Source organism: Oncorhynchus masou, unplaced genomic scaffold, assembly GCF_036934945.1.
Source record: "Oncorhynchus masou masou isolate Uvic2021 unplaced genomic scaffold, UVic_Omas_1.1 unplaced_scaffold_3521, whole genome shotgun sequence".
NCBI lineage: Eukaryota > Metazoa > Chordata > Actinopteri > Salmoniformes > Salmonidae > Oncorhynchus > Oncorhynchus masou.
This window is the reverse complement of record NW_027009928.1, coordinates 1-23,269: the sequence shown is the minus strand read 5'-3', so window position 1 is coordinate 23,269 and position 23,269 is coordinate 1. Positions and strand designations below refer to the sequence as shown.

The window sequence follows — 23,269 nt, the reverse complement described above, 5'->3', positions numbered from 1 at the left end:
ATCCAAGGACACAGGCATGGCACACTGAATGACTGTTTTAAATGTATTAGAAGTAATGAGGTATCAGCTCGTTTTAGAATGCAATTGAATTTAGGTGTTATTTTTCAGGCATAAACTGTTCTTAGCTAACAGGTGTGTGTGTGCGTGTTCGTGTGTGTGGGTGTGTATAGCAGGTCTCCAAGTAGAGGACATGGTGGGTCTCTAACAGCCAATCAGGATGCCGAAGAAAGACAACAAGAAAGACAAGAAAGGAGGCAAGCCGGAACCTGAGAAACAGAAAGAGGAGGTAAAGACAGGGAAGGATGACAGAAAGAAGGGAGGAAAGGAGGACAAGAAAGGAGGGAAGAAAGGCAAGGAGGAGCCTCCCACAAAAGGACAAAAGGAGGACAAGAAAGGAAAAGATAAAGGGAAGGCAAAGAAGGAGGAGTCAGAAGAGGAGTTCCTGAGTGAGGAAGAGGAGGAGGAGGAAGAAGAGGAAAACTCTGATGATGATAGAGGGAGGGGTCGAGGGGGTAAATCTGCTAAGGGGAAGTCCCATGGTCGCCGTGGGGACGAAGATGAAGAATACGAAGAAGAAGAAGACGAGGAGGACGAGGACGACAGGGAGCGAAAGAAGAAGTCCAAAGATGGCCGTCATCATAAAGACAAAGGAGGGAAGGGAGAAGAGAAAAACAAGAAGAAAGAGAAGAGGAAGAAGGAGGTGCCTCCACAGCCTCCGGTTAAAGAGCTCCCTAAGAAGGGTCTGAAAAACGTGTCCAGGATGTTCCTGAGGTTTTCAGGGGTCCGGAGACGGAGGAACTCCAGGAAGAAGATGGGAGGAGCCTCCAGACTGTTCATGGGCCTGGGGAAACGTATACGCAAGTATGGACCTATTTCATTTTTTAACTTTACATTATTTACTGTAATGCCTTTGAGATCGTTACACAATAGTCCAGGGATTGTAATGCCTTTGAGATCGTTACACAATAGTCCAGGGATTGTAATGCCTTTGAGATCGTTACTCAATAGTCCAGGGATTGTAATGCCTTTGAGATCGTTACTCAATAGACCAGGGATTGTAATGCCTTTGAGATCGTTACTCAATAGTCCCGGGATTGTAATGCCTTTGAGATCGTTACTCAATAGACCAGGGATTGTAATGCCTTGGAGATCGTTACTCAATAGTCCCGGGATTGTAATGCCTTTGAGATCGTTACTCAATAGACCAGGGATTGTAATGCCTTGGAGATCGTTACACAATAGTCCAGGGATTGTAATGCCTTTGAGATCGTTACACAATAGTCCAGGGATTGTAATGCCTTTGAGATCGTTACTCAATAGTCCAGGATTGTAATGCCTTTGAGATCGTTACAAAATAGTCCAGGGATTGTAATGCCTTGGAGATCGTTACACAATAGTCCAGGGATTGTAATGCCTTTGAGATCATTACACAATAGTATTTTTATAGTTCCATAACTATACTTTACTTCCTCCATCCCACCATCCTTCGCTCCCTCCCTCCCTCCCTCCAACCCTCCCCGCTTCCTCCCTCCCTCCATCGAACCTACCCTCCCTCCCTCCCTCACTCCCTCCCTCCATCGAACCTACCCTCCCTCCCTCCCTCCCTCCCTCCAACCCTCCCCGCTTCCTCCCTCCCTCCATCGAACCTACCCTCCCTCCCTCACTCCCTCCCTCCATTGAACCTACCCTCCCTCCCTCTATCGAACCATCCCTCGTCCCCTCCCTCACTTCCTCCCTCCCTCGCCCCCTCCCTCCCTCCTACCATCTCTCCCTCCCTCCCCCACTCCCTCCCTCCCTCCAACCCTCCCCCGCTTCCTCCCTCCCTCCATCGAAACATCCCTCGTCCCCTCCCTCACTCCCTCCCTCCATCAAACACTCCCTCACTTCCTCCCTCCCTCCCCCACTCCCTCCAACCCCCCTCACTTCCTCCCTCCCTCGCCCCCTCCCTCCCTCCCACCATCCCTCCCTCCCTCCCCCACTTCCTCCCTCCCTCTGTCAAACCCTCCCTCCGTCAAACCCTCCCTCCCTCCACAGAAACCGCGAGAACAAGGTGAAGAAGAAGACGCGCAGGGAGTCAATACTGAAAAACACATCTAAGTTCATGATACGGTTCAACCACTCCAAGAAGGTCAAGAAGTTGAAGGAGGCGAAGGAGAAGGAGGAGAAGGATGGTGGGAAAAAGCAGTCCTACATGTTGATCAGACTGGGGAGAGGAACAGAAGGACAAGAGAAGAAAGTTGGGTTCTTCAACGGTCTGTTCAGGAAGAAAACGGCCAACGGAGCGCCGGACTTCAAGGCCCAGAGTCATTTGCTAGGGCAGGTTGCCGGGGCCACCAACTGGCTGACCAAGCGGTTTATCTCTACCAAGCATCGTCAGAGTGCCATGGGGGGACTGGGCTGGGCAGGGGGTGGGCAGAGATCAGGGTTTGGCCGTCAGGGAGGAGGGGTTCACAGCCGACAGGTCAGCACGAGGGGTCAGCAGGCACAGCGGGATCGTACCTATGGGTATCAGAACGGTGGCTATCAGCATGACGACGACGACGGAGATGATGTGTACGAGTACACAGAGGGGTACGACCAGCAGGTCATGGGGGGGTATGACCCCCGGGGGGTAGCAGGAGCAGGGGGATATCAGAGGCGGTCTGTAAAGGCTCAAGGTGGTCATGGTTACGGTTGTGGTCATACTGGTTACGATGATCAGGAGGACCCCTACGGGCAGCAGCAGGTTTCCGGGGGTCGGGGCGATCAGGGGTATTACTATGACGACACAGGTGAGTACTACGATGTTCCGTCGCAGGACCTGGGTTATTACGAGGACGAGCCGGGGCTCTACGATGACGGTGGTGGTTACTACGATGACCAGCAGGGTCTCTATGACGACGAGGGCTGTGAATACTACGACCCCTACCAACAGCAACAACAACAACAGAGTTACTATACCGACCAGGTTGCCATGGGGGGTTACTACGGGCAGCTGCCGATGGGGATGTACGGCGAGGAAGGCGGGGCGATGGAGTACTATGACCCAATGGGAGCAGGGCAGGAGTACGATGAGTATGGCAATCTCTATGACGAGCAGATGATTATGGACCCCCAGTGGGGTCACTACAACAACGGGATGCAGGGCCAGGGGGGATTCTATGACGACGGGATGGGTGTGTATGAGGAGATGATGATGGGAGGTAGAGGGGGCGGTGGTCTTTACCAGGACTACCAGCTGCACTACAGCGAAAAGGGACTACCTTTCCCAGACTTCTCCTACAATGCCTACAACTCCCAGCAGCCAGGAACACAGATGCCTTATGGGTATGACCCCATGGGGGGAGAGATCCCCCTGCAGGGGGCTGAGATGGACTTCAGAGTGCCCAGGCCTCAGGTACGTCTGTTTGGGAAGGAGCGTCTGGACGTCCCCCCGGCACCTTTTCCCCCTCCTCCGCTACCCGGTCACCACGACAACATCCTATCGGAGATACAGTATGAGGAGCAGGACATGTCGATGATGTCACCACAGCAACAGCTGTTGGCCCAGCAACAGAATATGATGTCGCAGCAGCAACAGATGATGGAGCAACAACAGCTGCTGATGTCACAGCTGACCACACCGCAAGAACAGACGATGTCACCGCACGGTATGATGATGTCACAGCTGACCACACCGCAAGAACATACGATGTCACCGCACGGTATGATGATGTCACCAAAACAGCAGATGATGGACGACATGATGATGCAACAGCAACAACAGATGATGTCACCACACGATACGATGATGTCACAACAGCAGCCGATGATGTCACCACAGCAACAGATGGACGACATTATGATGCAACAGCAACTACATATGATATCACGGCAACAAGGCATGATGTCCCCACACAATATGATGATGTCACCACAACAACAAATGATGTCAGCACAACAACAAACGATGGACGACATTATGATGCAACAGCAATTACATATGATGTCACAGCAACAACAGATGATGTCGCCACACGATATGATGTCACCACAACAACAGATGATGTCAGAGCGGATGCCCCAGGCCCCGACGGCCATGTTGATAAAGCAGCATAACGCCCCGAATGGGATGGGCGGAGCCATGATGGGCGGACCAATGGGGTACCCCGGAACCCCTGTGATGCCCCGCTCCCCCGGATGTCCCCCCACCCCCAGCGAGCCCACCCTTCCCCGATGATGATGTCACCCCAGCAGCAGATGATATCCCAGCATCCCTCCCCCCGGGGCTCACCCCTGCCCACCCGCAGCCTCTCCCCATCCCCCCAGCCATCCATGAGAGGCTTACCTCCCCTCGGCCAGAGACCCTCTGTTCTCCACAGGAGGATGTCTCCCCCCTCATCCTTCATGGCCTCACCCCCGCATCGACGACTCCAGCCCCAACGACCCCCTTCCCTGGCCCTCTCCCCCCGTCGCCCCCCGTCTCCCCCCATCTCCCCCCGAGAATCCATGATCCGACGTTCTCCCCCCTCCTCCCCCCGCGGCTCCATATGCAGAGTTATGCCTCCCCCCTCCTCACCCTCTCCCTCCCGTTTGGGGGGAGGAAGTCCTTTTGGAGCGAGGAAAGTCCTCCGCGGCACTCCCTCCCCCTCCTCCCCCCGTCGTCCCTCCCCCCGTCGTGCCTCCCGCCCTGCCTCCCCCCAGGTTAGGACAAGACCAAGGGACTCCATCCACCTCCCACCCTCCTCCCCCATCTCAATGCGAGCCTCCCCATCTCCCTCCAGACGTAGTTTCTCTCCCGCACCTCGCCCCACCTCCCCCACCCTCTCCCACCACTCCACGCGTCTCCTGCGACAAGGCGAAACCCCTCTGGTGCGCCCACGGTTCGGAGGTCGCGGCCCCGTACCCATGGGAACCGTCAGACCTTCCCCCATGGGAAGACGAGGACGACCGATGGCCCCAACCCAGAACGTCCCTCCCTTTAGAGCCTCAGTCCGCTCCAACCACACTGCCCTCACCCTCTCACCCCGCCTCTCTCCCCGCCTCACTCACCACCCCTCACCCAAGATAGGCCATCGCCCTCCTCTAAGCCACAGGGAGTCGGGAAGGTACCTCCCTGGGAGACCCGTAGGCCGTGGTCATCCGCTGATAAAGAGACAGTCTATTCACGGGCCGGGCATGGCACCTACCTCTCCCCAACCCTCTCTCAAATGCTACCCTCCCCTCTCCCCTCACCTCTCCCACCGCCCCTCCTCTCCTCACCCCTCCATACGTGCTTCCCCCTTACTCCCCTGCGCCCCGTCCCCGGACCCCTACTCTGACTCTTACGCCCAGGACCCCTATGGCCATTCAGAGCAGTTTGTTCCCTCCTCCCCAATGCTGCAGGGGGCGCTCCAGAACCAAACCCTCCGTAACGCGTCATTCACCTCTCCTCGCTTGCGGCCCATGTCACCGTATGCCCAACAGGTACCGGAGTACGCCCAGCCTTCCTCTCCCATGCTCCAGGGGGCGCTCCAGAACCAACAGCTACGTAATGCCTCATACACGTCACCGTTACAACGACCGATGTCCTCCTATGGCTCTATGGGCGGGTACGATGAACCTCTACCCCCTTCCTCCCCGATGCTAGGTAATGCTCTTCAGAACCAGGCGCTACGTGGAGCCTCGTTTGGAAGCCCGGCATTACAGCGTCGTGGGAACCCGTACGGTCCAGTGGTGACCCAATACGACTACCACTCCGAGCCCGGCCCCTCCCCTCTACTCCACAATGCCCTGCAGAACGCCAACATGACGAACGCCTCCTTTGGAACCCCGATGCTCCAGCGCCGAGGGGGCAACCCCTTCGGACCCATTGTCCCTGACTACCACGGAGCGTTGCAGAACCCACAGATGCGACAGATGGTTCAATCCCGGGGTGGCCTCCTTCCGCTCCGTTCCCCCTACGGACCGCTACAACCTGAGCCCCGGTTTGGCAACTCCCTCCAGAACCACAGAGTCCATGGGACGATCGTCACAGATCCACCAAACCTAGCGGCGGCTCTCATGAACACGGCGCTAAAGACGTCATCGTACACCTTACCGGACGGTACCATCGCTATCGGACCCCAGCAGCAGAAAAATCCGAACCTCTCGGCGGCATTATCGAACCCTTATCTCAAATCAGCGTCGTATACTCTACCAGACGGTACCATTATCATAGACCCCAGGAAACCGGTCTCACCGTCCCTCGGCCGCGCGCTCCAGAACCCAGCGATGATGAACACTTCCTACACTCTGCCGGACGGAACCATTAGAGACCCCAATGCTCCCATCTCCCCTAACCTGTCTTCCGCGTTAAACAACCCTCACCTGAAATCAGCCTCGTATACGCTCCCTGACGGTTCGATTATCATCGACCCCAGGAAACCCAGATCTCCGAACCTCCTGGCGGCGTTATCCAACCCGTACCTGAAGACGATCTCCTACGAGCTCCCAGACGGTTCTATAATCATCGACCCGCGGAAACCCACCTCGCCCAATCTGTCCTCGGCACTCCTGAACCCGGCGATGCGGAATGCCAGCTACGCCCTAGAAGGAACTGTGATCACCGATCCCAACGCTCCGATCTCTCCGAACCTGTCTTCCGCATTGATGAACCCACACCTGAAGTCAGCATCCTACACGCTACCGGACGGTTCTATCATCATCGACCCACGGAAACCCCGGTCCCCGAACCTGCTGGCAGCTCTACAGAACCCGTATCTGAAGTCAGTATCTTACGAACTGCCTGATGGAAGCGTCATCATCGATCCTCGTAAGCCTCGAGGGCCAGACCTGTCGGGAGCCCTGTCAGGCGCCCTGTCGCAGAACCAGGACCTGATTAACCAGAAACGGTACCGACTTGGGGACGGATCCCTTGTGATCCCTGGGCAAAAGCCCCGCCTCGGCGTCGCCCTGATGAACCAGAACATGAGGAAGGTCAGTTACTGTTTCCTGTCTGTCACTGTTTACTTGATGCCAATGACGACTTCCTCAATAACTGTTTCCTGTTTCAGTGACTGTTGTCCTGTGTGTCAATGACTGTTTCCTGTTTCAGTGACTGTTGTCCTGTGTGTCAATGACTGTTTCCTGTTTCAGTGACTGTTTCCTGTGTGTCAGTGACTGTTTCCTGTTTGTCAGTTACTGTTTCCTGTGTGCCAATGGTTGTTTCCTGTAAGTCAGTGGCTGTTTCATGTCTGTCAGTGACTGTTTCCTTTTTGCCAGTGTCTGTTTCCTGTGTGTCAGTGACTGTTTCCTTTTTCCCGTGTGTTAGTTTGTTCCTTTTGTGTCAGTGACTGTTACCTGTTTCCTGTGTGTCAGCGACTGTTTCCTTTTCTCCTGCAGGTGGACTATCGTCTAGGTGACAGCGGGGCACTGTCCGTCCGGCCCACCAACCCCAGGCTCTCTGAGGCGCTGCAGGAGAACCGGGACCTCCTGAGCCCAAACCGGTACCGGCTGCCGGAACGCAATATGCTGATGCGGAAGTTTGGGAATCCGTACCTGGACGAGGCCCTGCAGAACACACAGCACCTCCGTTATGCATCGTACAGGTTGGTTACCTGGCTGCAGGTAGAACTCTTTACGGTTCCAGGTCGAACCATATAAGTTTACCAGTAGAACCTTTTTACCAAAGCGTAATTTGATGGTTCTTCGTTGAGCGAAAATCTTTTACCTGGAACCTAAACGGCTTCTCCAACAGAGATAGCAGAAGAACTCTTTATGGTTCTGGGTTCTGTTTCTAAGAGTGTAGAGCACCCAGCTGTAATTTAAGTATATCGTATCACTGTTATCTTTAAGTAAATACAGTTCCTCTTCCTCTTTTTCTTCCAGACTGCCCCGGGGCTACAGGGGCAGGATAACCGCTACGCTGTGGTTCCACCGTACGGGCCGCGATCTGGCCACTGGGCTGGCAACGCACGCTCCGGCCAGGAGGGGGATGATGTCTGGGCCTCCGAGAGGGTTCTACCGCACGGGACCGTGCAGAACCTCACCAAGTGGTCCATGTACCACGAGGTCATGGAGTCGGAGGGCATCACTCCCGCAGCACCGAGAAAACTGGGGGGAACGGGGGAACCGGACTGGAACCCTAATAGAGAGGGGGAACCCAACAGCTGGTACGAGAAGGTAGGACAACCTCTACTCAACATTCTTACCTTAATTCTTGGTCTGACAAACATCGCTGTAGCTCTGCAACCTGTAACCACAGATGCGGAAAGGAGATATCGGTAGATTGAGATGCATCCAATGCAAAACTAACAAATGTCTCTACATTAAACTGACAGATTTTGATGGCTCTCCCCTAGTCTTACCTGGCTCAGGCTCTCCCCTAGTCTTACCTGGCTCTGGCTCCCCCTAGACATACCTGGCTCTGGCTCTCCCCTAGTCATACCTGGCTCTGGCTCTCCCCTAGTCTTACCTGACTCTGGTTCTCCTCTAGTCTTACCTGACTCTGGCTCTCCCCTAGTCTTACCTGGCTCTCCCCTAGTCTTACCTGGCTCTGGCTCTCCCCATGTCTTACCTGGCTCTGGCTCTCCCCTAGTCTTACCTGGCTCTCCCCTAGTCTTACCTGGCTCTGGCTCTCCCCTTGTCTTACCTGGCTCTGGCTCTCCCCTAGTCTTACCTGGCTCTCCCCTAGTCTTACCTGACTCTGGTTCTCCCCTAGACTTATCTGGCTCTCCCCTAGACTTACCTGGCTCTGGCTCTCCCCTAGTCTTGCCTGGCTCTGGCTCTCCCCTAGTCTTGCCTGGCTCTGGCTCTCCCCTAGTCTTCCCTGGCTCTGGCTCTCCCCTAGTCTTATCTGGCTCTCCCCTAGTCTTACCTAACTCTGGTTCTCCCCTAGTCTTACCTGGCTCTGGCTCTCCCCTAGTCTTACCTGACTCTGGTTCTCCCCTAGTCTTACCTGGCTCTGGCTCTCCCCTAGTCTTAACTGGCTCTGGCTCCCCCTAATCTTACCTGGCTCTCCCCTAGTCTTAACTGGCTCCCCCTACTCTTAGGACCCATAGGGTTAGGATCCGTAGGGATAGGACCCATAGGGTTAGGGTCCATAGGGTTAGGATCCACAGGGTTAGTGTTAGGATCCATAGGGTTAGTGTTAGGATCCATAGGGTTAGGATCCATAGTGTTAGGATCCATTGGGTTAGGATCCATATGGTTAGGGTTAGGATCCATAGGGTTAGGATCCATAGGGTTAGGATCCATAGGGTTAGGGTCCATAGGGTTAGGATCCATAGGGTTAGTGTTAGGATCCATAGGGTTAGTGTTAGGATCCATAGGGTTAGGATCCATAGTGTTAGGATCCATTGGGTTAGGATCCATAGGGTTAGGGTTAGGATCCATAGGGTTGGGACCCATAGGGTTAGGACCCATAGGGTTAGGATCCATAGGGTTAGGATCCATAGGGTTAGGTCCATAGGGTTAGGGGACCCAAAGGGTTAGGTTTAGGATCCATAGGGTTAGGACCCATAGGGTTAGGATCCATAGGGTTAGGATCCATAGGGTTAGGATCCATAGGGTTAGGATCCATAGGGTTAGGATCCACAGGGTTAGGATCCATAGGGTTAGGGGGATCCATAGGGTTAGGATCCATAGGGTTAGGGTTAGGATCCATAGGGTTAGGACCCATAGGGGGTTAGGGTTAGGACCCATAGGGATCCATAGGGTTAGGGTCCATAGGATCCATAGGGTTAGGATCCATAGGGTTAGGACCCATAGGGGTTAGGACCCATAGGGTTAGGGTTAGGACCCATAGGGTTGGGATCCATAGGGTTGGGATCCATAGGGTTGGGACCCATAGGGTTAGGACCCATAGGGTAGGATCCATAGGGATAGGTTAGGGTTGGGATAGGGTTAGGATCCATAGGGTTAGGGTTAGGATCCATAGGGTTAGGGATCCATAGGGATCCATAGGGTTAGGATCCATAGGGTTAGGATCCATAGGGTTAGGACCCATAGGGTTGGATCCATAGGGTTAGGATCCATAGGGGTTAGGATCCATAGGGTTAGGATCCATAGGGTTAGGATCCATAGGGTTAGGACCCATAGGGTTAGGATCCATAGGGTTAGGATCCATAGGGTTAGGATCCCAGGGTTAGGATCCATAGGGTTAGGGATCCATAGGGGGTTAGGGGTGTTAGGATCCATAGGGTTAGGATCCATAGGGTTAGGACCCATAGGGTTTAGGGATCCATAGGGTTAGGATCCATAGGGTTAGGATCCATAGGGGTTAGGATCCATAGGGTTAGGATCCATAGGGTTAGGATCCATAGGGTTAGGATCCATAGGGGGGGTTAGGGGATCCATAGGGTTCCATAGGGGGATTAGGGTTAGGATCCATAGGGTTAGGATCCATAGGGTTAGGGTTAGGATCCATAGGGGGTTAGGGTCCATAGGGTTAGGATCCATAGGGTTAGGATCCATAGGGGGTTAGGATCCATAGGGTTAGGATCCATAGGGTTAGGATCCATAGGGTTAGGACCCATAGGGTTAGGATCCAGGGTTAGGGGTTAGGATCCATAGGGTTGGGATCCATAGGGTTTGGGACCCATAGGGTTAGGATCCATAGGGTTAGTGTTAGGATCCATAGGGTTAGGATCCATAGGGTTAGGATCCATAGGGTTAGGTTAGGGGGATCCATAGGGTTAGGATCCATAGGGTTAGGATCCATAGGGTTGGGACCCATAGGGTTAGGATCCATAGGGTTAGGATCCATAGGGTTAGGATCCATAGGGTTAGGGATCCATAGGGTTAGGATCCATAGGGTTAGGATCCATAGGGGGTTAGGGTCCATAGGGTTAGGATCCATAGGGTTAGGATCCAGGGTTAGGGGATTAGGGTTAGGGATCCATAGGGTTAGGATAGGGGTTAGGATCCATAGGGTTAGGGGGATCCATAGGGTTAGGATCCATAGGGTTAGGATCCATCCAGGGTTAGGATCCAGGGTTAGGATCCATAGGGTTAGGATCCATAGGGTTAGGATCCATCCATAGGGTTAGGACCCATAGGGTTAGGATCATAGGGTTAGGTGTTAGGATAGGGTGAGGATCCATAGGGTTAGGATCCATAGGGTTAGGATCCACAGGGTTGGGATCCATAGGGTGAGGATCCACAGGGTTGGGACCCATAGGGTGAGGATCCACAGGGTTAGGACCCATAGGGTGAGGACCCATAGGGTTAGGATCCATAGGGTTAGGATCCATAGGGTTAGGATCCATAGGGTTAGGATCCATAGGGTTAGGATCCATAGGGTTAGGATCCACAGGGTTAGGACCCATAGGGCGAGGACCCATAGGGTTAGGATCCATAGGGTTAGGATCCATAGGGTTAGGATCCACAGGGTTTAGGATCCACAGGGTTAGGACCCATAGGGTTAGGATCCAGGGTTAGGGTTAGGGATCCATAGGGTTAGTGTTAGGATCCATAGGGTTAGGATCCACAGGGTTAGGATCCATAGGGTTAGGATCCATAGGGTTAGGATCCACAGGGTTCCATAGGGTTAGGATAGGGTTAGGATCCATAGGGTTAGGATCCAGGTTAGGAGGGTTAGGATCCATAGGGTTGGGATCCATGGGGTTATCCATAGGGGGATTAGTGTTAGGGTCCATAGGGTTAGGATCCATAGGGTTAGGATCCATAGGGTTGGGATCCATAGGGTTAGTGTTAGGGTCCATAGGGTTGGGATCATAGGGTTCCAGTGTTAGGGATAGGGGGTTAGGATCCATAGGGTTGGGATCCAGTGTTAGGGTCCATAGGGTTAGGATCCATAGGGTTAGGAGGGTCCATAGGGTTAGGATCCATAGGGTTAGGATCCATAGGGTTAGGATCCATAGGGTTAGGATCCATAGGGTTTGGGGTCCATAGGGTTAGGATCCATAGGGTTAGGTCCATAGGGTTAGGATCCATTGGTTTAGGACCCATAGGGTTAGGATCCATAGGGTTAGGACCCATAGGGTTAGGGAGGGTTAGGATCCATAGGGTTAGGATCCATAGGGTTAGGACCCATAGGGTTAGGACCCATAGGGTTAGGATCCATAGGGTTAGGATCCATAGGGTTAGGATTCATAGGGTTAGGATCCATAGGGTTAGGACCCATAGGGTTAGGATCCATAGGGTTAGGATCCATAGGGTTAGGATCCATAGGGTTAGGACAGGGTTAGGGACCCATAGGGTTAGGATCCATAGGGTTAGGATCCATAGGGTTAGGACCCATAGGGTTAGGATCCATAGGGTTAGGGATCCATAGGGTTAGGGTTAGGATCCATAGGGTTAGGGTCCATAGTTAGGGTTAGGGTTAGGATCCATAGGGTGAGGGTCCATAGGGTTAGGATCCATAGGGTTAGGATCCATAGGGTTAGGGTTGGGATCCAGGGTTAGGGTTAGGATCCATAGGGTAGGGTTAGGACCCATAGGGTTAGGATCCATAGGGTTAGGATCCATAGGGTTAGGATCCATAGGGTTGGGATCCATAGGGTTGGGACCCATAGGGTTAGGATCCATAGGGTTAGGGTCCATAGGGTTAGGGGGATCCATAGGGTTAGGATCCATAGGGTTAGGATCCATAGGGTTAGGGTCCATAGGGTTAGGATCCATAGGGATCCATAGGGTTGGGATCCATAGGGTTAGGATCCATAGGGTTAGGATCCATAGGGTTAGGATCCATAGGGTTAGGATCCATAGGGTTGGGATCCATAGGGTTGGGATCCATAGGGTTGGGATCCATAGGGTTAGTGTTAGGATCCATAGGGTTAGGATCCATAGGGTTAGGATCCATAGGGTTAGGGTTAGGGTTAGGATCCATAGGGTTAGGATCCATAGGGTTAGGGATTAGGATCCACAGGGTTGGGACCCATAGGGTGAGGACCCATAGGGTTAGGATCCATAGGGTGAGGATCCATAGGTTTAGGATCCATAGGGTTAGGATCCATAGGGTTAGGATCCATAGGGTTAGGATCCATAGGGTTAGGATCCACAGGGTTGGGACCCATAGGGTGAGGATCCACAGGGTTAGGACCCATAGGGTGAGGACCCATAGGGTTAGGATCCATAGGGTTAGTGTTAGGATCCATAGGGTTAGGATCATAGGGTTAGGGTTTAGGGGATCCACAGGGTTAGGACCCATAGGGTTAGGATCCATAGGGTTAGGATCCATAGGGTTAGGATCCATAGGGTTAGGATCCACAGGGTTAGGACCCATGGGATTAGGATCCATAGGGTTAGGGTCCAAAGGGTTAGGGTTAGGATCCATAGGGGGTTAGGATCCACAGGGTTAGGACCCATAGGGTTAGGATCCATAGGGTTAGGGTCCATAGGGTTAGGGTTAGGATCCATAGTGTTAGGATCCATAGGGTTAGGATCCATAGGGTTGGGATCCATGGGGTTAGTTGTTAGGGTCCATAGGGTTAGGATCCATAGGGTTAGGGTCCATAGGGTTGGGATCCATAGGGGGTTAGGATCCATAGGGTTGGGATCCATAGGGTTAGGTCCATAGGGTTAGGATCCATAGGGGTCCATAGGGTTAGGATCCATAGGGTTAGGGTTAGGATCCACAGGGTTAGGGTCCATAGGGTTAGGATCCATAGGGTTAGGATCCATAGGGTTAGGACCCATATGGTTAGGATCCATAGGGTTAGGATCCATAGGGTTAGGTCACAGGGTTAGGGTCCATAGGGTTAGGATCCATAGGGTTAGGATCCATAGGGTTAGGATCCATTAGGGTTAGGATCCATAGGGTTAGGATCCATAGGGTTAGGATCCATAGGGTTAGGACCCATAGGGTTAGGATCCATAGGGTTAGGATCCATAGGGTTAGGATCCATTGGGTTAGGATCCATAGGGTTAGGACCCATAGGGTTAGGATCCATAGGGTTAGGATCCATAGGGTTAGGATCCATAGGGTTAGGATCCATAGGGTTAGGATCCATAGGGGGTTAGGATCCATAGGGTTAGGACCCATAGGGGGTTAGGGGATCCATAGGTTAGGATCCATAGGGTTAGGATCCATAGGGGTTAGGGTTAGGATCCATAGGGAGGATCCATAGGGTTAGGATCCATAGGGGGTTAGGATCCATAGGGTTAGGATCCATAGGGTTAGGGTTAGGGGATCCATAGGGTTAGGATCCATAGGGTTAGGACCCATAGGGTTGGGATCCATAGGTTAGGATCCATAGGGGTTAGGGGATCCATAGGGTTAGGATCCATAGGGTTAGGGATTAGGGTTAGGACCCATAGGGTTAGGATCCATAGGGTTAGGATCCATAGGGTTAGGATCCATAGGGTTAGGATCCATAGGGTTAGGATCCATAGGGTTAGGATCCATAGGGTTAGGATCCACAGGGTTGGGATCCATAGGGTGAGGATCCACAGGGTTAGGATCCATAGGGTGAGGATCCATAGGGTTAGGATCCATAGGGTTGGGACCCATAGGGTTAGGATCCACAGGGTTAGGACCCATAGGGTTAGGATCCATAGGGTTAGGATCCATAGGGTTAGGATCCATAGGGTTAGGATCCATAGGGTTAGGATCCATAGGGTTAGGATCCATAGGGTTAGGATCCATAGGGTTAGGATCCCATAGGGGGTTAGGATCCATAGGGTTAGGATCCACAGGGTTAGGACCCATAGGGTTAGGATCCATAGGGTTAGGGTCCATAGGGTTAGGGTTAGGATCCATAGTGTTAGGATCCATAGGGTTAGGATCCATAGGGTTGGGATCCATGGGGTTAGTGTTAGGGTCCATAGGGTTAGGATCCATAGGGTTAGGATCCATAGGGTTGGGATCCATAGGGTTAGTGTTAGGGTCCATGGGTTAGGATCCATAGGGTAGGGTCCATAGGGTTAGGATTAGGGTTAGGATCCATAGGGTTAGGACCCATAGGGTTAGGATCCATAGGGTTGGGATCCATAGGGTTAGTGTTAGGGTCCATAGGGTTAGGATCCATAGGGTTAGGATGATCCAGGACCCATAGTCCATAGGGTTAGGATCCATAGGGTTAGGATCCATAGGGTTAGGACCCATAGGGTTAGGATCCATAGGGTTAGGATCCATAGGGTTAGTGTCCATAGGGTTAGGATCCATAGGGTTAGGATCCATAGGGTTAGGATCCATAGGGTTAGGATCCATTGGTTTAGGATCCATAGGGTTAGGATCCATAGGGTTAGGATCCATAGGGTTAGGAGGGTTAGGATCCATAGGGTTAGGATCCATAGGGTTAGGATCCATAGGGTTAGGATCCAGGGTTGGGTTAGGACCCATAGGGTTAGGACCCATAGGGTAGGGGTTTAGGATCCATAGGGTTAGGATCCATAGGGTTAGGATCCATAGGGTTAGGATCCATAGGGTTAGGATCCCAGGGTTAGGGTTAGGATCCAGGGTTAGGACCCAGGGTTAGGATCCATAGGGTTAGGATCCATAGGGTTAGGATCCCAGGGTTATAGGGTTAGGATCCATAGGGTTAGGATCCAGGGTTAGGAGGGTTAGGATCCATAGGGTTAGGGTTAGGATCCATAGGGTTTAGGGTTAGGATCCATAGGGTTAGGATCCATAGGGTTAGGGTTAGGATCCATAGGGTTGGGATCCATAGTGTTAGGGTCCATAGGGTTAGGATCCATAGGGTTAGGATCCATAGGGTTAGGGTTAGGACCCATAGGGTTAGGATCCATAGGGTTAGGGCCCATAGGGTTAGGTAGGGTTAGGATCCATAGGGTTAGGATCCATAGGGTTAGGATCCATAGGGTTAGGATCCATAGGGTTAGGATCCATAGGGTTAGGGGTTAGGATCCATAGGGTTAGGATCCATAGGGTTGGGACCCATAGGGTTAGGATCCATAGGGTTAGGACCCATAGGGTGTTAGGATCCATAGGGTTAGGATCCATAGGGTTTGGGTTGTTAGGGTTAGGATCCATAGGGTTAGGATCCATAGGTTAGGATCCATAGGGTTAGGGTTAGGATCCACAGGGTTAGGATCCATTGGGTTAGGGTGAGGACCCATAGGGTTAGGATCCATAGGGTTAGGTTAGGATCCATAGGGTTAGGATCCATAGGGTTAGGATCCATAGGGTTAGGATCCATTGGGTTAGGGGATCCATAGTGTTAGGGTCCATAGGGGGTTAGGGGATCCATAGGGTTAGGGGACCCATAGGGTTAGGATCCATAGGTTTAGGATCCATAGGGTTAGGATCCATAGGGTTAGGATCCATAGGGTTAGGGTTAGGATCCATAGGGTTAGGATCCATAGGGTTAGGATCCATAGGGTTAGGATCCATAGGGTTAGGATCCACAGGGTTAGGACCCATAGGGTTAGGGTCCATAGGGTTAGGATCCATAGGGGGTTAGGATCCATAGGGTTAGGATCCATAGGGTTAGGGTCAGGATCCACATAGGACCCTCAGGGTGAGGACCCATAGGGTTAGGATCCATAGGGGGTTAGGATCCATAGGGTTAGGATCCATAGGGTTAGGATCCATAGGGTTAGGATCCATAGGGTTAGGATCCATAGGGTTAGGATCCAGGGTTAGGGTAGGGTTAGGATCCATAGGGTTAGGATCCATAGGGTTAGGATCCATAGGGTTAGGGTTAGGATCCATAGGGTTAGGGTTGGGACCCATAGGGTTAGGACCCATGAGGACCCATAGGGTTAGGATCCATAGGGGTGTTAGGATCCATAGGGTTAGGATCCATAGGGTTAGGATCCATAGGGTTGGGGTTAGGGTGAGGATCCATAGGGTTAGGATCCATAGGGTTAGGATCCATAGGGTTAGGATCCATAGGGTTAGGATCCATAGGGGGATTAGGATCCATAGGGTTAGGATCCATAGGGTTAGGATCCATAGGGTTAGGATCCATAGGGGTTAGGATCCATAGGGTTAGGGTTAGGATCCATAGGGTTAGGATCCATAGGGTTAGGATCCATAGGGTTAGGATCCACAGGGTTAGGGGACCCATAGGGTTAGGTTCCATAGGGTTAGGATCCATAGGGTTAGGATCCATAGGGTTAGGATCCATAGGGTTAGGATCCTCAGGGTTAGGACCCATAGGGTTAGGACCCATAGGGTTAGGATCCATAGGGGGTTAGGATCCATAGGGTTAGGATCCATAGGGTTAGGATCCATAGGGTTAGGATCCATAGGGTTAGGATCCTTAGGGTTAGGATCCATAGGGTTAGGATCCTCAGGGGATCCATAGGGTTAGGATCCATAGGGTTAGGATCCATAGGGGGTTAGGACCCATAGGGTTAGGATCCATAGGGTTAGGATCCATAGGGTTAGGATCCACAGGGTTAGGACCCAGGGTTAGGGTCCATAGGGTTAGGATCCATAGGGTTAGGATCCATAGGGTTAGGACTCATAGGGTTGGGGTTAGGATCCATAGGGTTAGGATCCATAGGGTTAGGATCCATACGGTTAGGATCCATAGGGTTAGGACCCATAGGGTTAGGGTCCATAGGGTTAGGATCCATAGCGTTAGGATCCATGTTAGGATCCACAGGGTTAGTGTTAGGATCCATAGGGTGAGGACCCATAGGACCCTGGTCAACCGTAATGAACAAAAGATGTGGTGAGTGTGAATGAGAGTTAATGCTAAGACATTGTACAATAATCTTCCACTGAGTGATTGTGTCTGTGTCCGGAGGAGATTTAACAGATTGATCTCTGGGGTTAAATCCTTATCGTAAGTGTAGGGGTATTAACCCCGTTGTCCTGGTTAAATTCCCAAACTGGCCCTCAAACCATCACGGTCACCTAACAATCCCCAGTTTACAATTTGATCATTCATCCTCCTCCTCTCCCCTGTAACTATTCCCCAGGTCGTTGCTGCAAATGAGAACCTGTTCCCGGTCAACTTACCTGGTAAAATAACGGATAAATAAATTAACAGTTACAGAGACAACATGACAACACAGAGCAGTGAGTACCACAGGGCCTAACAGAGTTAACCTGACAACACAGAGCATTGAGTACCACAGGGTCTACCAGAGTTAACCTGACAACACAGAGCATTGAGGACCACAGGGTCTAACAGAGTTAACCTGACAACACAGAGCATTGAGTAACACAGGGTCTAACAGATTTAACCTGACAACACAGAGCATTGAGTAACACAGGGTCTACCAGAGTTAACCTGACAACACATCAACACAGAGCATTGAGTACCACAGGGTCTAACAGAGTTAACTTGACAACACAGAGCATTGAGAACCACAGGGTCTAACAGAGTTAACCTGACAACACAGAGCATTGAGGACCACAGGGTCTAACAGAGTTAACTTGACAACACAGAGCATTGAGTACCACAGGGTCTAACAGAGTTAACCTGACAACACAGAGCATTGAGGACCACAGGGTCTAACAGAGTTAACCTGACAACACAGAGCATTGAGTAACACAGGGTCTAACAGATTTAACCTGACAACACAGAGCATTGAGTACCACAGGGTCTACCAGAGTTAACCTGACAACACAGAGCATTGAGTACCACAGGGTCTAACAGAGTTAACCTGACAACACAGAGCATTGAGTAACACAGGGTCTAACAGAGTTAACCTGACAACACCACCAACTACCCAGAGACAGACAGACAGACAGACAGACAGACAGACAGACAGACAGACAGACAGACAGACAGATGGTAGCGTCCCAACTCACCAACAGCCAGTGAAGGTGCAGGGCACCAAATTCAAAACAACTACAATGTTATAATTAAAATTCCTCAAGCACACAGGTATTTCACATCATTTTAAAGATAACGTTTTTCGTTAATCCAGCCTGATTTCAAAGATGCACCACTGATTTCGAAAGCACCACAAACGATTATGTTAGGTCACCACCAACTCACAGAAAAACACAGTCATTTTTCCAGCCAAAGAGTGGAGTCACAAAAAGCACAAATAGAGATATAATTAATCACTAACCTTTGATGATCTTCATCAGATGACACTCACAGGACTTGATGTTACACAACAGATGTACAATAAAGTGTATGTTTTGTCCGATAAAGTGCATATTTATATCAAACATTGGCGCATTACGTTCAGTAGTTCCAAAAACATCCGGTGATTTTGCAGAGAGCCACATCAATTCACAGAAATACTCATCATAAATGTTGATGAAAATACAAGTGTTACACATGGAATTAGAGATATACTTCTCCTTAACCTTTTGTGACTAGGGGGCAGTATTTGTGGGATGGGGAGTCAATGCAACCGCTGTGTAAGATTTTTTTTTTAAACGTTATGGAAAAAGCAAAACCATGCAATAATCTGAGTACAGCGTTCAGACAACAAAGCAGCCCAAAATATATCCTCCTTATTGGGTAGTCAACATTACTCAGCAATAGCATTATAAATATTGACTTACCTTTGATGATCTTAATCAGAATGCACTCCCAGGAATTGCAGTTCCACAATAAATGTTTGTTTTGTTTGATAATGTCCATCATTTATGACCAAATAGCTTCTTTTGTTCGGGCGTTTGGTAAACAAATCCAAACGCGCGTTCAGGTCCAGCCGAACGTCGGACGAAAAGTTCAAAAAGTTATATTACAGGTCATAGAAACTTGTCAAACTAAGTATAGAATCAATCTTTAGGATGTTTTTATCATAAATGTTCAATAACGTTCCAACCAGAGAATTCCATTGTCTGTAGAAAAGCAATGGAACGCGAGCTAACTCTCTCATGACCGCCCCTCAGAGCCTGATACTCTGCCAGACACCTGGCTCATTCCCCTCTCATTGGGTCCCACCTCACAGTAGAAGCCTCAAACAAAGTTCTAAAGACTGTTGACATCTAGTGGAAGCCGTAGGAAGTGCAACATAGCCAATATCCCACTGTCCCACTGTATCTTCAATAGGGGCTGAGTTAAAAAACTACAAGTGTCAGATTTCCCACTTCCTGGTTGGATTTTTTTCAGGTTTTTGCCTGCCATATGAGTTCTGTTATACTCACAGACATCATTCAAACAGTTTTAGAAACTTCTATCCAATACTAATAATAATATCCATATATTAGCATCTGGGACAGAGTAGCAGGCAGATTACTCTGGGCACCTTATTCATCCAAGCTACTCAATAATGCCCCCCTGTCACCAAGCAGATTTGTTAACTAGAATGTGTGTGTGTGTGTGTGTGTGTGTGTGTGTGTGTGTGTGTGTGTGTGTGTGTGTGTGTGTGTGTGTGTGTGTGTGTGTGTGTGTGTGTGTGTGTGTGTGTGTGTGTGTGTGTACAGATCTACTCCATCAGGTGTATCCCTACGGTGCCTCACAGGTTGAAGCCTTGGGCGTACGGCATGGAAGACATGACACAGATGGAGTAAGAACACAACTTCCTGTGTGTCAGCAACTACTTCCTGTGTGTCAGCAACTACATCCTGTGTGTCAGCAACTATTTCCTGTGTCAGTAACTCCTGTGTGTCAGCAACTACATCCTGTGTGTCAGCAACTTCATCCTGTGTGTCATCAACTACTTCCTGTGTGTCAGTAACTACTTCCTGTGTGTCAGTAATTACGGCATGTGTGTCAGTACATCTTGTGTGTCAGTAATTACTTATGGTGTATCAGTTACTGTTTCCTGCCTGTCACTTCCGGTGGATCAGTTCCTGTTTCCTGCCTATCAGGCACTACTTCCGGTGTGTCTGTAACTACTTCCGGTGGATCAGTTCCTGTTTCCTGTGTTTCACTAATGACTTCTGGTGTGTCTATAACTGTTTCCTGTGTGCCTGTGACTACCTCCTGTGTGTTTGCAGGGAGCTGAATGAGACCACAGTGCTGATGAATCTGAAGAAGCGTTACGACCAGGAACTCATATATGTAAGAACTCAACTTGTACTCCTATACTCATATACTCGCATACTGTCATCATAAACATTTATGAGCTTATAGTTGAACATCATTAGTCAAATAAATAAATAAACAAATAAAATGCAAAAGGTATTTAGTCAACCACCAATTGTGCAAGTTCTCCCACTTGTAGGACTGAGTACAAGAGTACAAGATGAGAGGCCTGTAATTTTCATCATAGGTACACTTCAACTATGACAGACAAAATGAGAAAAAAATCCAGAAAATCACATGTAGGATTTTTAATGAATTTATTTGCAAATTATGGTGGAAAATAAGTATTTGGTCAATAACAAAAGTTTATCTCCATACTTTGTTATATACCCTTTGTTGGCAATGACAGAGGTCAAACGTTTTCTGTAAGTCTTTACAAGGTTTTCACACACTGTTGCTGGTATTTTGGCCCATTCCTCCATACAGATCTCCTCTAGAGCAGTGATGTTTTGGGGCTGTTGCTGGGCAACACGGACTTTCAATTCCCTCCAAAGATGTTCTATGGGTTGAGATCTGGAGACTGGCTAGGCCTCTCCAGGACCTTGAAATGCTTCTTACGAAGTCACTCCTTCGTTGCCCGGGCGGTGTGTTTGGGATCATTGTCATGCTGAAAGACCCAGCCACGTTTCATCTTCAATGGCCTTGCTGATGGAAGGAGGTTTTCACTCAAAATCTCACGATACATGGCCCCACTCATTCTTTCCTTTACACGGATCAGTCGTCCTGGTCCCTTTGCAGAAAAACAGCCCCAAAGCATGATGTTTCCACCCCATGCTTCACAGTAGGTATGGTGTTCTTTGGATGCAACTCAGCATTCTTTGTCCTCCAAAAACGGCGAGTTGAGTTTTTACCAGAAAGTTAGATTTTGGTTTCATCTGACCATATGACATTCTCCCAATCTTCTTCTGGATCATCCAAATGCTCTCTAGCAAACTTCAGACAGGCCTGGACATGTACTGGCTTAAGCAGGGGGACACGTCTGGCACTGCAGGATTTGAGTCCCTGGCGGCGTAGTGTGTTACTGATGGTAGGCTTTGTTACCTTGTTTCCAGCTCTCTGCAGGCCATTCACTAGGTCCCCCCGTGTGGTTCTGGGATTTTTGCTCACCGTTCTTGTGATCATTTTGACCCCACGGAGAGAGATCTTGCGAGGAGCCCCAGATCAAGGGAGATTATCAGTGGTCTTGTATGTCGTACATTTCCTAATAATTGCTCCCACAGTTGATTTCTTCAAACCAAGCTGCTTACCTATTTCAGATTCAGTCTTCAACAGCCTGGTGCAGGTCTACAATTTTGTTTCTGGTGTCCTTTGACAGCTCTTTGGTCTTGGCCATAGTGGAGTTTGGAGTGTGACTGTTTGAGGTATTGGACAGGTGTCTTTTATACTGATAACAAGTTCAAACAGGTGCCATTAATACAGGTAACGACTGGAGGACAGAGGAGCCTCTTTGAAAAGTTGTTACAGGTCTGAGAGAGCCAGAAATCTTGCTTGTTTGTAGGTGACCAAATACTTATTTTCCACCATAATTTGCAAATAAATTCATTAAAAATCCTACAATGTGATTTTCTGGATTTTTTTTTTCTAATTTTGTCTGTCATAGTTGAAGTGTACCTATGATGAAAATTACAGGCCTCACTCATCTTTTTAAGTGGGAGAACTTGCACAAATGGTGGCTGACTAAATACTTTTTTGCCCCATTGTAGGTAGTATCCTGGTCAACATGTATCTCTCTGTCTCTAGACATATATAGGTAGTATCCTGGTCTCGGTGAACCCCTATAAGATGTTCAACATGTACGGGACTGACGTGGTTCTGCAGTATGAAGGACGCGGAATAGCAGACAACCCTCCGTAAGACACGCTGACTCACACACACACACACACACACACACACACACACACACACACACACACACACACACACACACACACACACACACACACACACACACACACACACACACACACACACACACACACACACACACACACAGACACACAGACACCACACAAACACACACACACACACACACACACAGACACACAGACACCACACACACACACTTCACAACTACACACAGTAACACACAGTAAGTAACAGGAGAGGGGAGAGCCTGTGTGAGTGGATAGGATGACTCTGTTCTGTACTGAGTCACCAACCCCCTGACTCTACCTGGGGTAGACTAGTGGTGCGAGTGTAAGTGCGGCAGGTAGTCTAGTGGTTAGAGTGTAGGGGTGGCAGCTAGTCTAGTGGTTAGAGTGTAGGGGTGGCAGGTAGTCTAGTGGTTAGAGTGTAGGGGCGGCAGGTAGTCTAGTGGTTAGAGTGTAGGGGTGGCAGGTAGTCTAGTGGTTAGAGTGTAGGGGCGGCAGGTAGTCTAGTGGTTAGAGTGTAGGGGTGGCAGCTAGTCTAGTGGTTAGAGTGTAGGGGTGGCAGGTAGTCTAGTGGTTAGAGTGTAGGGGTTGCAGGTAGTCTAG

General features: G+C 50.2%; 1 protein-coding gene across 1 annotated transcript; it reads left to right on the top strand.

Annotated features, from left to right (window-relative positions):
- Positions 1–217: 217 nt before the first annotated feature.
- LOC135534524 (uncharacterized) lies at positions 218–22,645 on the top strand (the record flags this gene model as incomplete). Its single annotated transcript, XM_064961481.1, has 8 exons — positions 218–861; positions 2,035–4,138; positions 4,177–6,915; positions 7,321–7,545; positions 7,825–8,100; positions 20,192–20,274; positions 20,708–20,771; positions 22,536–22,645. Coding segments are annotated over exons 1-8 (6,245 nt in total), but the record flags the coding sequence as incomplete, so codon positions are not given.
- Positions 22,646–23,269: the final 624 nt, after the last annotated feature.